Consider the following 15327-nt stretch of genomic DNA (forward strand, 5'->3'; position numbering starts at 1 on the left):
CCTCTCTCTCTCTCTCTCTCTCTCTCTCCCTCCCTCCCTCCCTCCCTCTCTCTCTCTCCCCCTCCCTCCCCTCTCTCTCTATCTCCATCTGTGTGTGTGTGTGTGTGTGTCTGTCTGTCTGTCTGTCTGTGTGTATTTTGGTTTTTTTTTTTAATTTTTTGAGTAGGGTTTCTCCGTGTAGGCCTGGCTCTCCTGGAACTCACTCTGTAGACCAGGCTGTCCTAGAACTCAGAGATCCGCCTGCCTCTGCCTCCCACATGCTGGGATTGAAGGTGTGCATGGTCACCACCACCTGGCTCAATAAGTACTCTAAACTGCTGAACCAGCCCCTTTGCAACTCTTTTGAAAATTGAAATATTTCAGGGTTGGCAAAAGGGCTCAGTTGGTTAGGTGATGATTGCCAAGATTGATGACCTGAGTTTGATCATCAGACCTAAAGTGGAAGAAAAGAACCATCTCTCCCAGGACTCGGGATGCAGAGGCAGGCTGATTTCTATGAGGCCAAAGCTAGCCTGGTCAACAGAGCAAGTTCTAGGACTGCCAAGGCTAGAAAGAGAATCCCTGTCTCAAAAAAAAAAAACTAAAAAACAAAACAAAACAAAAAACTATAGTTCTACATTTACAGAAGGAAAGCTGTCCACAAAATGCCAAGAGAAAAGCAGTAATATGGCATGCAAAATATGACATGATTTTATTAAACTTTTAAAGAAATTTTATTAACATCAAATAAACAAGAAGAATGGGCTTTATTATGACATTTTATACATGTAATACCAGTACTCAGAGACTGAAGCAAGGAAATCTCAAGTTTAAGGCTAGTCTGGGCTATACTGTAAGACTCTTCCTCAAAATAAACAACAAATAAGAAAGGGAAGGAGGGAGAAGGAACAAAAAAAGAAATGCTTGGGAAAACAAATATTAAAATGCTTTAAACAGTATATTCAACCAAAGGAAGGAAACTATTTATAGTGGTCAACATTTTCCCCCCAAGACAGGGTTTCTCTGTGTAGCTCTGGCTGTCCTAGAGATCAATCTACAGACCAGGCTAGCCTACAACTCAGAGATCCAACTGCCTCTGCCTCCTGAATGCTGGGATTAAAGACGTGTGCCACCACCATCCATCATTTTTTTTTAAAACCTAATTGTGCAAAACAATTTTAACTAGGGTTAGCAAGACACCTTAATCAGGTAAAGGCTCCGGTTGCCAAGCTGGATGAGTTGAGCTCAGTCCTAGGAACCCACATGGTATAAGAAGACCAACTGCTGGGCGGTGGTGGCGCACGCCTTTAATCCCAGCACTTGGGAGGCAGAGGCAGGTGGATCTCTGTGAGTTCGAGGCCAGCCTGGTCTACAAGAGCTAGTTCCAGGACAGCCTCCAAAGCCACAGAGAAACCCTGTCTCGAAAAACCAAAAATAAATAAATAAATAAAATAAAATAGCAGCAAAGGAATGATAACAGTACTTGGGAGTCAGAGGCAGGAGGATCTCTATGAGTTCAAGTCAGCTTGGTCTAAAAAGTGAGTTCCAGAACAGCCTGGTCTACACAGTGAGACTGTGTCTCAAAACTCCAAAACCAAACAAACAAACAAACAACTCCCCCCCCCCAAAAAAACAATCAGGAGTACAGCAAAAAGAATGAAAGTTGAAATACTTTCACATACACTACACACCTGTAATCCTTACATTCAGGATGCAGAGACATTGGGATCTCTGAGTTCAAGGCTAGCCTGGAAAAAGAAATACTTTTATAAACATGTAGTTCCCACTTACTCCTACTTTTTCAAATGTTCTTCAATTACATTTATTTACTTGTGTGTGTGTGTATGTGTGTGTGCCTGTGTGTCTCTGTCTGTGTCTGTGAGTAGTTCAGAGGACAATCTGAAGGAGTCAGTTCTCTCCTCCAGCTTGAACAACCTCAGGCTGTCAGACTCGATGCACTGAGACATCTTGAAAGCCCCTACTTATTCTTTCAAAGGAGCTTTTCTGCTCCTTCCCCGACATCATGCTGCTGTGGAAAAGCCAGAAACATGATGGCCACATGAGCCATAGCCACAGCCACACAACATCAGTAAGCATGGAAGCACTCAGAATCAACTCGACAAACACCAACCAGATGACCTGGGAGGGCTGGGATGTGGCACTGGCACTTAAGGAAGAATCAGAGCTCCTGCCCAACTGTCAACCTCAGAAATGTTAGACACTGGTCAGTGAGCAGACACGGGTAAATTGAGACCAGAGCTGCCATCACTGACACAGTATGACTGGGCTTCTACAAAGTTCTGGAGAAGGGCTCCCTAAGCAGCTTGTTATCCTGAAGGTCAAAATGCTTAAAAGGAACTGAGGAAGACCCAACCACCCACACAGCCACCAAGGAAAGAGTAGAAGTAGGACTACAGAAGAAAAGGAAAAAGCCCAGTGGCAAAAGGTAAATGGGATAATTTAAGAAAAGCTGGCTAGAAACAAGTCAAGATAAGGCTAGGCATTCATAAGTAATAATAAGTTCCCATATGTATTTATTTGGGAGCTGGGTGGTAGGCTCCCAAGAGTCAAGAAGTAAAAAACAACCAACTACACTATGCATGCAGCTTTTGTCTGGATTATAGGATTTGAACTCAGGTCTTTGCTTGCATGGCAAGCACTTTTGTTACTCACTATGCCATTTCCCTAGTCCTAGGGTTTTTGCTGTTGTTTGGTTGGTTTTATTTTTGTTTTGTTTGTTGGTAGTGGCAGAGGTAGTTTTGGTTTTGGTTTGTTTTTTGGCTTTTCAAGACAGGGCTTCTCTGTAGGTCAGTCCTGGCTGTCCTAGAACTCGATTTGTAGACCAGGCTGGCCTCAAACTCACTGAGATCCACCTGTCTCTACCTCCCAGGCGCTGGGATTAAAGGCGTGCACCACCACTGCCCGGTTGTTTTTGTTTTTTTTAAGAAAGGTCTCATTGCCATTTCCAGACCACCTGACGGTGCTTGGGGGCTGCCATGGTGGCTTCCATCCCAGAGGCAGGAGGCAAGACACCCCCGTAGCCTAATCTTCGGCTCTACCCACAGGACTAGGCTGGGTGCCTGTGCTTGGAGTCTACCACTGTGGCTTCCATACCAGAGGCAGGAACCAACGCACCATAAACTCCTGCTCCACCCACGGGACCAGGTAAACCAGGTCCCATTTCTAGACCGCCTGCCTGAACCTGGGCTCTGCCACTGAGGCTTCCATCCTGGTGGAGGTGGTAGGACCCAAGGTACCGTAGTTTCCTGCTCCACCCACAGAACTAGGACTAGACCGGCTGCAGGTGCTTGGGGACTGCCACTGCGGCTTCCATCCCAGAGGCAGGAGCAAACTCACCCCAGCATCCTAGTCTCCTGCTCCACCCACGTGACTAATACTATCAGAGCCTGTCTCCAGGCCACGTTCCTGTGCCTGGGGTATACCACAGGGGCTCCCACCCATCCCAGTGGGATCTAAAACACTCCAGCATCCTAGTCCATTTTTCCACCCACGGGACCAGGAAGTGGAGACCTACCACAACAGTGAACTTGCCTACACCCACCAGAAGGGAACCCCGGTCCCACACCCACCAGGAGAGGAAGAGGCACTTGCTGGAATCCACTGCAAGAACAGATGGGAAGGAGACAATATAAAAACACAAGGAGCAATAGAAAAACCAATATGACACCGCCAGAGTCCAGAGACCCTATACCAACAAGACTGGAACACCCTAACACAAATGAACCAGAAGAGAATGACATAAAAAACAACTTCATGGAAATGATAGAGGCCCTCAAAGTGGATATGAGAAAATCCCTTAAAGAGATGGAAGAAAAAACAATCCAAAAAATTCAAGAAATAGAGCAAAAGGCAAAGCAAAAATTGCAAGAAATAATTCAAACAGTGCAAGGGCTGAAATCTGAAATAAGAACAATAAAAAAAACACAGTCTGAAGGAATGCTGGAAGTAGAAAAACTGGGAAAACGGTCAGGAACTACAGATGCAAGCATAACCAACAGAATACAAGAGATGGAAGATACAGTAGGAGAATTAGACTCATCGATCAAAGAAAACTTTTAAGTCCAATAAATCCCTAACACAAAAAATATCCAGGAAATATGGGACACCGTGAAAAGAACAAACCTAAGAACAATAGGTATAGAAAGAAGGTGAAGAAACCCACCTCAAAGGGCCAGAAAACATATTCAACAAAATAATAGAAGAAAACTTTCCCAACCTAAAGAAAGACATGCCAATGAAGGTGCAAGAAGCTTACAGAACACCAAATAGAGTGGACCCCAAAAAAAAAATACCCTCGACACATAATAATCAAGACCCCAAACATACAGAATAAAGAAAGAATATTAAGAGCATCTAGGGAAAAAGGCCAAGTTACATATATAGGCAAACCTATCAGAATTACACCTGACTTCTCCATGGAAACTATGAAAGCCAGAAGGTCCTGGACAGATATTCTACCAACATTAAGAGACCATGGATGCCAGCCAAGACTGCTATACCCAGAAAAGCTTTCAATCAATATAGATGGAGAAAACAAGATATTTCATGAAAAAACCAGATTTAAACAATACATATCCACTAACCCAGCCCTACTGAAAATTCTAGAAGGAAACTCCAACCCAAGGAAGTTAACTACAACCAGAAAAACATAGGCAATAGATAATCCCACTTTACCAACAGGCAAAAGAAAAAGTGGTGGAAATCACATACAATTCCAACAACAACAACCATTCCAAAACAAACAAGAATTAACTATCAATGGTCATTTTTTCCCTCAATATTAGTGGTCTTAACTCACCCATAAAAAGACACAGGTTAACAGAATGGATTTAAGACAGAATCCATCCTTCTGCTGCATATAGGAAACACACCTCAGCTTCAAAGACAGATGTTATTTCAGAGGTAAGGGTTGGGAAAAGATTTTCCAATCAAATGGACCCAAGATAGCAATCCTAATATCTAACAAATTAGACTTTAAACTAAAATCAATCAAAAGAGATGAAGGAGGCCACTTCATACTCATCACAGGAGAAATCAACCAAGATGAAGTTTCAATTCTGAACATCTATGCCCCAAATACAAAGCCATCCACATTCGTAAAAGAAACATTACTAAAATTCAAAGCACATATAAAACCTCACACACTTGTAGTGGGGCACTTCAACACCCCACTCCCACCACTAGACAGGACCACAAGACAGAAACTTAACAAGGACACAAAGGACCTAATAGATGTTATGACCCAATTGGGTTTAACAGACATCTATAGAACACTCCATCTAAACACAAAAGAATATACCTTCTTCTCAGCTCCACACAGAACCGTCTCAAAAATCGACCACATATTTGGCAACATAGAAAACCTCAACAGGTACAAAAAAATTGGAATAACTCCATGTATCTTGTCAGACCATCATGCCTTAAAGTTGGAATTCAACAATAACACAAATTGCAGAAACCCTGCAAACTCATGGAAATTTGGGACACTTTGAAAGCAGTGTTAAGAGGAAAGTTCATAGCACTAAGTGCCCACATGAAGAAACTGGAGAATAGTCACACTAGAGAATTAACAGCACAACTGAAAGCTCTTGAACAAAAGGAAGCAAACTCACCCCAGAGGAGCAGACACCAAAAAATAATTAGATTGAGGACTGAAATCAATAAAGTAGAAACTAGGAAAACCATACAAAGAATCAATGTAACAAAGAGTTGGTTCTTTGAGAAAATCAACAAGATAGACAAACCTTTATCCAAACTTACCAAACGGCAGAGTATGAACATGCAAATTAACAAACTCCGAAATGAAAAGGGAGACATAACAACGGACAGTGAGGAAATCCAGAGAATCATCAGGTCATATTTTGAAAAGCCGTACTCCACACAATTTGAAAATTTAAAGGAAATGAACAATTTTCTGGATAAATATCATTTACCAAAATTAAATCAAGAACAGATAAGCAATCTAAATAGTCCTATAATAGCTAAGGAAATAGAAGCAGTCATCAAAAGTCTCCCAACCAAAAAAGCCCAGGCCCAGATGGCTTCAGTGCAGAATTTTACCAGAAATTCAAAGAATAGGTTATACCAGTTCTCCTCCATGCAATATAAGCAGAAGGGTCTTTGCCAAACTCTTTTTATGAGGCTTCAATAACATTGATATGCAAGCCACACAAAGACACAACTAAAAAAGAGAACTTCAGACCAATATCCCTCATGAACATTGATGCAAAAATACTCAATAAAATACTGGCAACGCTGGGCATTGGTGGCGCACGCCTTTAATCCCAGCACTCGGGAGGCAGAGGCAGGCGGATCTCTGTGAGTTCGAGACCAGCCTGGACTACCGAGTGAGTTCCAGGACAGCCTCCAAAGCCACAGAGAAACCCTGTCTCAAAAAAACAAAAAAAAAAAAAAAAAAAAAAAACCCTAAAATACTGGCAAATCAGATCTAAGAACACATCAGAAAGCTCATCCACCATGATCAAGTAGGCTTCATTCAAGGGATGCAGGGATGGTTCAACATACGAAAATCCATCAATGTAATCCACCATATAAACAAACTGAGGAACAAAAATCACATGATCATTTCACTAGATGCTGAAAAAGCCTTTGATAAAATCCAACACCCCTTCATGATAAAGGTTTTGGAGAGATCCAGGATAACAGGAACATACCTAAACATCATAAAAGCTATATACAGCAAACCAACAGCCAACATCAAACTGAATGGAGAGAACTCAAGGCAATTCCTCTAAGATCAGGAACAAGGCAAGGCTGTCCCCTCTCCCCATACCTCTTCAATATTGTACTGGAAGTTCGAGCTAGAGCAATAAGACAACAAAAGGAGATCAAGGGGATACAAATTGGAAAGGAAGAAGTAAAACTTTGACTATTTGCAGATGATATTATAGTTTACATAAGTGACCCAAAAAACTCTACCAGGGAACTCCTACAGCTGATAAACACCTTCAGCAAAGTGACAGGATACAAGATCAACTCAAGAAAATCAGTAGCCCTATTATATACAGACGATAAAAGGGCCGAGAAAGAAGTCAGAGAAACATCACCCTTTATAATTGCCACAAACAACATAAAATACCTGGGGGTAACGCTAACCAAATAAGTGAAAAACTGTATTGAAAGAACTTTGAGTCTTTAAAGAAAATAAATTAAAGAAGACACCAGGAAATGGAAAGATCTCCCATGCTCTTGGACAGGTAGGATCAATGTAGTAAAAATGGCAATCCTGCCAAAAGCAATCTACAGACTCAATGCAATCCCCATCAAAATCCCAGCACAATTCTTCACAGACCTTGAAAGAAAAATTCTCAACTTTATATGGATAAACAAAAAACCCAGGATAGCCAAGACAACCCTGCTCAACAAAGCAACATCAGGAGGCATCACCATCACTGACCTCAAGCTCTATTATAGAGCTATAGTCCTGAAAACAGCTTGGTATTGGCACAAAAATAGACAGGTAGACCAATGGAATCAAATTGAAAGCCCTGAGATTAATCCACAAACCTATGAACACCTGGTTTTGGACAAAGAAGCTAAAATTATACAATGGAAAAAGATAGCATCTTCAACAAATGGTGCTGGCATACCTGGATATTGCCATGCAGAAGACTACAGATAGATCCATGTCTATCGCCATATACAAAACTTAAATCCAAATGGATCAAAGACCTCAACATAAATCCAGCCACACTGAAACTCTTAGAAGAGAAAATGGGAGGTACCCTTGAACAAATTGATACAGGAGACTGCTTCCTGAACATAACACCAGTAGCACAAACACTGAGATGGACAATTAATAAATGGGACCTCTTGAAATTGAGAAGCTTCTGTAAGGCAAAGGACATAGTCAGCAAGACAAAAGACACCCCACAGATTGGGAAAAGATATTCACTAACCCCACATCTGACAGAGGGCTGATCTCAAAAATTTACAAAGAACTCAAGAAGCAAGTCTCCAAAACACCAAAGGATCCAATTAAAAAGTGGGGCACTGAACTAAAGAGAGAATTCTCAATAGAGGAGTATAAAATGGCTGAGCGACACTTGAGAAAGTGTTCAACATCATTAGCAATTAGGGAAATGCAAATCAAAGCAATTCTGAGATATCATCTTACTCCTGTAAGAATGGCTAAAATAAAAAACACCAATGACAGTTTGTGCTGGAGAGGATGTGGAGAAAGGGGAACACTCCCCCACTGCTGGTGGGAGTGCCAACTCATACAATCACTATGGAAATCAATATGGAGATTCCTCAGGAAAATGGGACTCAGTCTACCACAAGACCCAGAAATTCCACTCTTAGGCATATACCCAAAAGAAGCCCATTCACACAACAAGGATGTCTGTTCCACTATGTTCATAGCAGCATTATATGTAATAGCTAAATCCTGGAAGCAACCTAGATGCCCCACAACTGAAGAGTGGATAGAGAAAATGTGGTACATTTACACAATGGAGTACTACTCAGCGGAAAAAAACAATGGAATCTTGAAATTTGCAGGCAAATGGATGGCACTAGAAGAAACCATCCTGAGTGAGGTAACCCAGACACAAAAAGACAAACATGGTATGTACTCACTCATATATGAATTTTAGATAAGGATCAGGGGAGTCTCAGCCTACAATCCCAGTGCCAGTGAGTCTGGGAAACAGGGAGGTTCCCAAGAGAGATGCATGATACCCCAGAGAAGTGGAATGAGGCAAGATCCTGAGCAGATTGTGAACAAGGGGGAAGAGTAGAGGGAGCCAGGAAAGAGAAGCGGATAAAATGAGGAGAGAAGGTCGGGTGGTCATGATGTACACCTTTAATCCCAGCACTTGGGAGGCAGAGGCAGGTGGATCTCTGAGTTCGAGGTCAGCCTGGTCTACAGAGCGAGTTCCACTCTAAACAATACAGAGAAACCATGTCTCAAAAAATAAAAAAAATTAAAAAAAGATGAGGAGAGAAGAAGGTATTGGGGAGCAGGAAGGTTGAGTCGAGGTAAGAATAGAGGAGACCAGGATGAGAGATACCATAATAGATTGAGTCATTATAGGCTTGAGGAGAGAGTTGACACTAGTGAGATCTCCAGAGATGTACAAGGATAACACCAACTGGCAAACTAAGCAATAGTGGAGAGACTACATTAAATGCCCCTCCTTGATGGTAAGGTTGATGACTACCTTATATGCCATCTTAGAACCTTCATCCAGTGACTGATGGAAGCAGAGACAGATACCCACAGCTAAACACTGAACTGAACTCCTGGAACCTAGTGAAAGAGACGGAGGAGTGATGAGCTTTTAAAAGGGTCAAGACCATGATGGTGAAACTCACAAAGACAGCTGACCAGATAAGAAGGAGCTCTTGAATCCCAGACTGATGCCTGAGAGGCCAACAGGGGACTGATCCAGAGTCCAAGAATGTGATCTCAGTGAGGAGGCCACAGAAATCACTGGGGCCTTGGGTAGTAGATCAGTGTTTACCATGGTTTATGAATGATTTTTGGGAGCCCATTTCAAATAGAGGGATGCTCTCTCAGCCTGGACACTTGGGGAAGGGCCTAGGTCCTGCCCTGGATGAATTGACTTTAGAGATCCCCCCGCCAAGGAGGGCCTCAAACTCCCTGGGGAATGATGTGGGGGATTGGGTGGGGGGCTGGGGAAGCTGGTGGAGGGACAATGGAGGAAGGGTGGGGGAGGGAGCTGGGATTGACATGTGAAGCACTCATGTTTCTAATTTAAATAAAAACATTACAAAAAGAAAAAAGAAAGGTCTCATTCTGTAGCTAAGGCTGGACTGCAACTAGTGGCCTCTTGCCTTAGCTTTCAGGTGTTACACTATAGATCTGAGGTACCATCATCATCTACATATAAAAGAACAAATAATAATTCCCTAACTTAAAACCCATCAGTTAGTCTGGGACCCAGCTCAATTGGTAGAGGGCTTACCAAGTATGCAAGAAATCTAGAGTTCAATGTCAAGCACCACATAAAACCAAACATAGTGATTGACACTTGTAATCCTAGCACCTGGGAGGAGGATGCAAGCAGGTCAGAACCTCAAAGTAATCCTCAACTACATGAGTTCCAGGCCAGCCTGGGACACACATGAGACTCGTTCTAAAAAAACAGAGACAGAGGGGATGATTAGTTGGTAAAATGCCCATGTTAAAAAGCTTGTAATCCTAGTGCTGGGGAGGCAGAGACAGGAAGATCTTAAGGCTCACTGATCACTAGCCTAGTTGAATCAGTGAACTCCATGTTCAGTCAAAGACCCTATGGATTAATCCCAGCACTCGGGAGGCAGAGGCAGGCGGATCTCTGTGAGTTCAAGGCCAGCCTGGTCTACAGAGTGAGTTCCAGGACAGCCTCCAAAACAATACAGAGAAACCCTGTCTCGAAAAACCAAACAAAAAAAAAAGACCCTATGGAAGTTGACAAAAACCTGGACATATCTAGGGAGAGGGACTCTCAACTGAGAAACTGCCTCCACCAGACTGACCTGTGGGCATGTCTGTGAGGTATTTTCTTTTTTTTTTTTTCTTTTTAATTGTGTATACAGCCTTCTGCCTGCAGGCCAGCAGAGGATACCAGATCTTATTCAAGGTGGTTGTGAGCCATCATGTGGTTGCTGGGAATTGAACTCAGGATCTCTGGAAGAACAGTCAGTGCTCTTAACCGCTGAGCCATCTCTCCAGCCCCGAGGTATTTTCTTAATTGCTAACTGATGGAGGATTGATGGGTTGTACAGGACAGGTAACAGTACAGGCTAGGGGAAGCAAGTTAGTTAGCATTCCTCTGTGAAATCTGCTTTAGTTTCTGCCTCAGGCTCCTGCCTCAGCTTCCCCTGATGATGGACTGTAACCTGTAAACCAAATAACCCTTTCCCCACCAAGTCAGTTTTGGTCAATATGTTATCACATCAGCAGAAAGTACATCCTTTCTCACAAATAAGGTGGTGTACAATCAAGGAAGACACCTACAGCAAATCTGGTCTACAAATACCTGCACATACATTTTGTACACACACAGTTATAAATAAACCCACTTTACAGTCAACCAAAGTCTATGATGATACTGAGCCCTTTATCCAAAGAGCTGGTGACTCAAAAATCTCAAAATGTCATGTAAAACCAAAATGGCTCCCACTTTACTTTTGTTTGTTTGTTTTTATTTATTTATTGTGTATACAGTCTTCTGCCTGCATGCCAGCGGAGGGCACCAGATCTCATTCAAGGTGGTTGTGAGCCACCATGTGGTTGCTGGGAGTTGAACTCAGGATCTCTGGAAGAACAGCCAGTGCTCTTAACTGCTGAGCCATCTCTCCAGGCCCTTGTTTGTTTGTTTTTATGAGACTAGGTTTCTCTGCGTAGCCCTGGATGTCCTAGAACTTGTTTTGTAGACCAGGGTGGCCTCAAACTCAGAGATCTGCCTGCCTCTGCCTCCCGAGTGCTTGGATTAAAGGCATGTGCCACCACATCTGGCCCTACTTCATGGTTTTTAAATACCTAGCATTTAGAATTTAATACAATCATCTGTTTGTTTCTTTGGTTTGAGACAACATCTTACTCTATAACCCAAGCTGGTCTGGAACTCACTATGTAGCCCATTCTGGCCTGGAACTCCTAATGAATCCCCTAATTCAGCCTCTAAATGCTGGAATTATCACAATGAGACACCATGCCTAGCACAATTACCTGCTTTTAAATCTACCCCACTTGAACTGTAAATGTAAGTGACAGATATTATATCCTCTCCTTAAAATGAACTAGTAACTACCCTTTGTTAACAAGATCCAAATGCTGTATGACTACTGTGAAAGAAAACTGACCCCCAAAGAGAGTGGCACTATTAGGTGTAACTTTGTTGGAGTAGGTGTGGTCTTGCAGGAGGAAATGTATCACTGGGAGGGGGAGGGCTATGAGGTCTCCTTTGCTCAAGAAAGGTAACACAGTCGACTTCCTGTTGCCTACATATCAACTTGTACCAGTTCCTTCTCCAGCACAATGTCTGCCTACACACCACCATCATGATTATGAACTAACTCTTTGAAACTGTAAGCTGCCACCTCAATTAAGTGGTTTCCTTGATAAGATTTGCTGTGGTCATGGTATCTTTTCACAGCAATAGAAACCCTAACTAAGACAACTACCAAATCTCTCTAGTCTTGATACTGACCCTAAGCTATGGAGATCAACCTCTGAATGTCATACTACTAACATGCATGCCACACACTTATTGCCCTATCCTTTCGGATTCACATACTCAGTCAGCTCAGTCAAAGTCACCTCTGGTCTAGTACCCAAACCCAAGACCTCAGAAATGATGTTTTGGCTTTACTGAGCTAAACTTCAACATGGATTATCTCATTTAGTGTCCTGTTTCACAGACAAGAAGTCACAAAGGAAGTAAATGGGAGAAAAACTCAAATCCTTCCTAAGATTCTAGAAATCATACATGATGCTGACTCATCTTTAAATTCTTCTACCTATCTACCCTGTAAATCACAGAGCTTATACTTTCATTTCTTTCACATCATTCAACAGAAACGAACTACATGCCTGCTCTACACCAGGCACCAAGGAATTTAGACATAAATCAAACAGTTCTTCTAGAAGCTCATAATACTACAGGAAGATCAGATCTAAACAAATAATTGTTATATAAGGTGAGAAACTGTGGTGATTTTTGCTTATGATTTAATAGTTGCTGGAAATCAAAATACAAAGCTAGCCACAGTCCTAGAGCCAGGCAGTGGTGATATATACCTTTAATCCCAGCAGTCATACTAGCTAGCTATAGAGGCCAGGCAGTGATGATACACACCTTTAATACCAGGACTCAAGAGACAGAGGTAGATGGATCTCTGTAAGTCCAAAACTACCCTGGGCTACACACGAGTGAATCATTCTAAAAGAGTAACAATGCTCACACCTTTAATCCCAGGACTGGGGAGGTAGAAAAGGAAGAAGCAAAGGGTCTCATGTGGAGTTTCCAGATGGAGAGCATTCATCGAACTCTGAGGATTCGTGGAAACAGGATCACCCATTTCATCTTGGTCGAGGTAAGAACTACTGGGTTGGCTGCTTTGCTTTTCTGGTCTTCAGCTTGAACTCCAATATCTGTCTCTGGGTTTTTATTAATCATATTACAAGAAATACAGTTTGATTTTTTTGTTTTTTAGACACAGTCTCATTGTATAGCTCTGCTGGCCTTGAATTCTATAAGGAGCTTAGGCTGGTTTCAAACTTGGGATGTCCTTGTCTCAGATTCCCAGGTGCAGGATTACAGACACAGCCACCATGCCCAGATCATAGAAATAGTCTTAATACAGGCATGTATGAGGTTCTGAGAGTGTAGAGGAAGAATAAATGTAAAAAATAAAACTGGGCGGTGGTGGCGCACGCCTTTAATCCCAGCACTCGGGAGGCAGAGGCAGGCGGATCTCTGTGAGTTTGAAGCCAGGCTGGACCGACAGCCTCCAAAATAATACAGAGAAACCCTGTCTCGTAAAAACCAAAAAAATAAATAAATAAATAAATAAAGGTTTATGACAGCAAGAGATATCAAAACACAGGCATTAAAGTTCAAGGATAAAGTTAGATGTGGTCTCACACCTATAGTCCCAACTTTAGCCCAGGAGAGATCCTGTTTCAAAACCAAATAATAAGAGAAGTGTAAGGCTACAAAGGAGTCTTCTAGGGTGCTGATATTTTTGATCTGGGTGCTGTCTATTCGTGTATACATGGTTCATAAAAATTCACTAAGCTCTGTCCACACTTACATGTGCTTTATATGTATAATGTACTTCAGTTTTTGTTTTGTTTGAAGACTTAAACTTGATCTGGAAAGATGGTCCAGTGGGTAAGGGCACTTGATATGCAAGCAAGAAATCCTGACTTCAAATCCCCCACACCCATGTCAAACAAACAAACAAACAAACAAAAAAGGGCATAGTCACAGATGCCTGTAACTCCAGCAATGAAAGGATGGAGACAGGCAGAAACCCGGAGCTATTGGTCAGTGTTAATAGCTTCTGGTTCAGAGAGACCCTGTCTCAGGGAATAAAGGGTAGAATGATACAGGACACCCAACATCCTCCTTTAGCTTCTGAACATATACCACAAGCACACACAACCCCTCCCCACACACAAGCAATAACGCTAAAAAAAAAATGTAAATCAAACTGTAGCCCTAACCTAACCCACAGATCTCAACTCTGGATATTTCAAATGCTCGGGTATTTTTTTTATCCTCTTTGCCTTTTGCAACCTGGAACTGCCCCCTTTCCTTATCTTTTCCAAACTCTAGTCCTTCTTTAGTCCATTCTGGAAAATGAAAGACCGTTTACTCAGGGTCAGACACTAAGGAAATTATTACAAAAACTTGTTCGTCTCCTCTACTGGCCTGTGACTCCTTCAGCCCAATTTCTGTCTTGTTGGGAGGGAATAACATACAATAAGTTTGGATGAAAAACATACATACATATATTAAAAAGACAGAAACTAAGAAAAACTTCACGAGAGTCTTAGATTGAGCAGAAATGACTTCAGTACAGAAGCCTTCTTGCAAAGGCATTGGTTCCCTCGGCCCTCCTTACCACCGCCTGCAATCCCGCTGCCAAACGCTAATACTCCACACGACCCAATGCACACACCACCTTTGGATGTCCATCCGCGGATCCTGCTGCCGACCGGGGATAGTGGGACACGCCCCCTCGGATACCCACCCCTGGGGTAGTGGGGCTCACACTCCACACCTCCTCTACACCCCATCCTCCACACCATAGCTCCGCCCTCAGCTCGCGAAGGACCCCAGGCGCGGGTCAGACTCCTCAGAACCGCGCGTTTGTGCCACTGCCTCCGCCTCCAATTCAATTCACTGGCTGGGCAGTGCAAACCGGCCTACTCCAGCCGGCGCCTCACCTCTCTTCCAAGAGCTCAGTGGGGACACCACTTCAACCCTCTCGGAAATGAACTCAGCCAAACTGGAGCGAAACAAGGCCGCTCTCACGGTCACGGCCACCACAAGCACCAGGGCCAAGGGAGCCGCCATGATAACTGAGGCGGGCACGCAGGCGGGGAGGGCAAAAGGCAATGCGGAAGAGCCTGAAGACCTGCGCGCCACGCTGTAGTACTCTGGTCGAGCGAGTTGCAGCTGCTGCTGCGGGAGCCCGCCAACCAAAGACTACCACTCCCAGAAAGTCTTGCGGCAGGACGACGGAAAGCGGAATATGTCAAACTTGTAGCCAAGGTTTGGACTACGCCTCTGCTCATCTAAGAGAAGTGAAAAATACTGTGCTCATTTTACCGAGATCCTAAGC

The 15327-nt window shown here is 43.0% G+C and overlaps 1 protein-coding gene across 2 annotated transcripts in view; it reads right to left on the reverse strand.

The window, feature by feature from the left end:
* Positions 1-15094, reverse strand: part of Pigu (phosphatidylinositol glycan anchor biosynthesis class U) — a 106685-nt gene extending 91591 nt beyond the window's left edge. The window contains exon 1 of one of the 2 annotated variants that reach the window (XM_040732926.1): positions 14930-15094. In XM_040732926.1, coding sequence (XP_040588860.1) covers positions 14930-15059 — 130 coding nt within the window. In that variant the 5' untranslated portion in view covers positions 15060-15094. The remainder of the gene's footprint in view (positions 1-14929) is intronic. The other variant, XM_040732927.1, reaches the window with a different exon arrangement.
* Positions 15095-15327: the final 233 nt, after the last annotated feature.

This window comes from Mesocricetus auratus, unplaced genomic scaffold (genome assembly GCF_017639785.1).
Source record: "Mesocricetus auratus isolate SY011 unplaced genomic scaffold, BCM_Maur_2.0 Super-Scaffold_100028, whole genome shotgun sequence".
In the NCBI taxonomy this organism is placed as follows: Eukaryota; Metazoa; Chordata; class Mammalia; order Rodentia; family Cricetidae; genus Mesocricetus; species Mesocricetus auratus.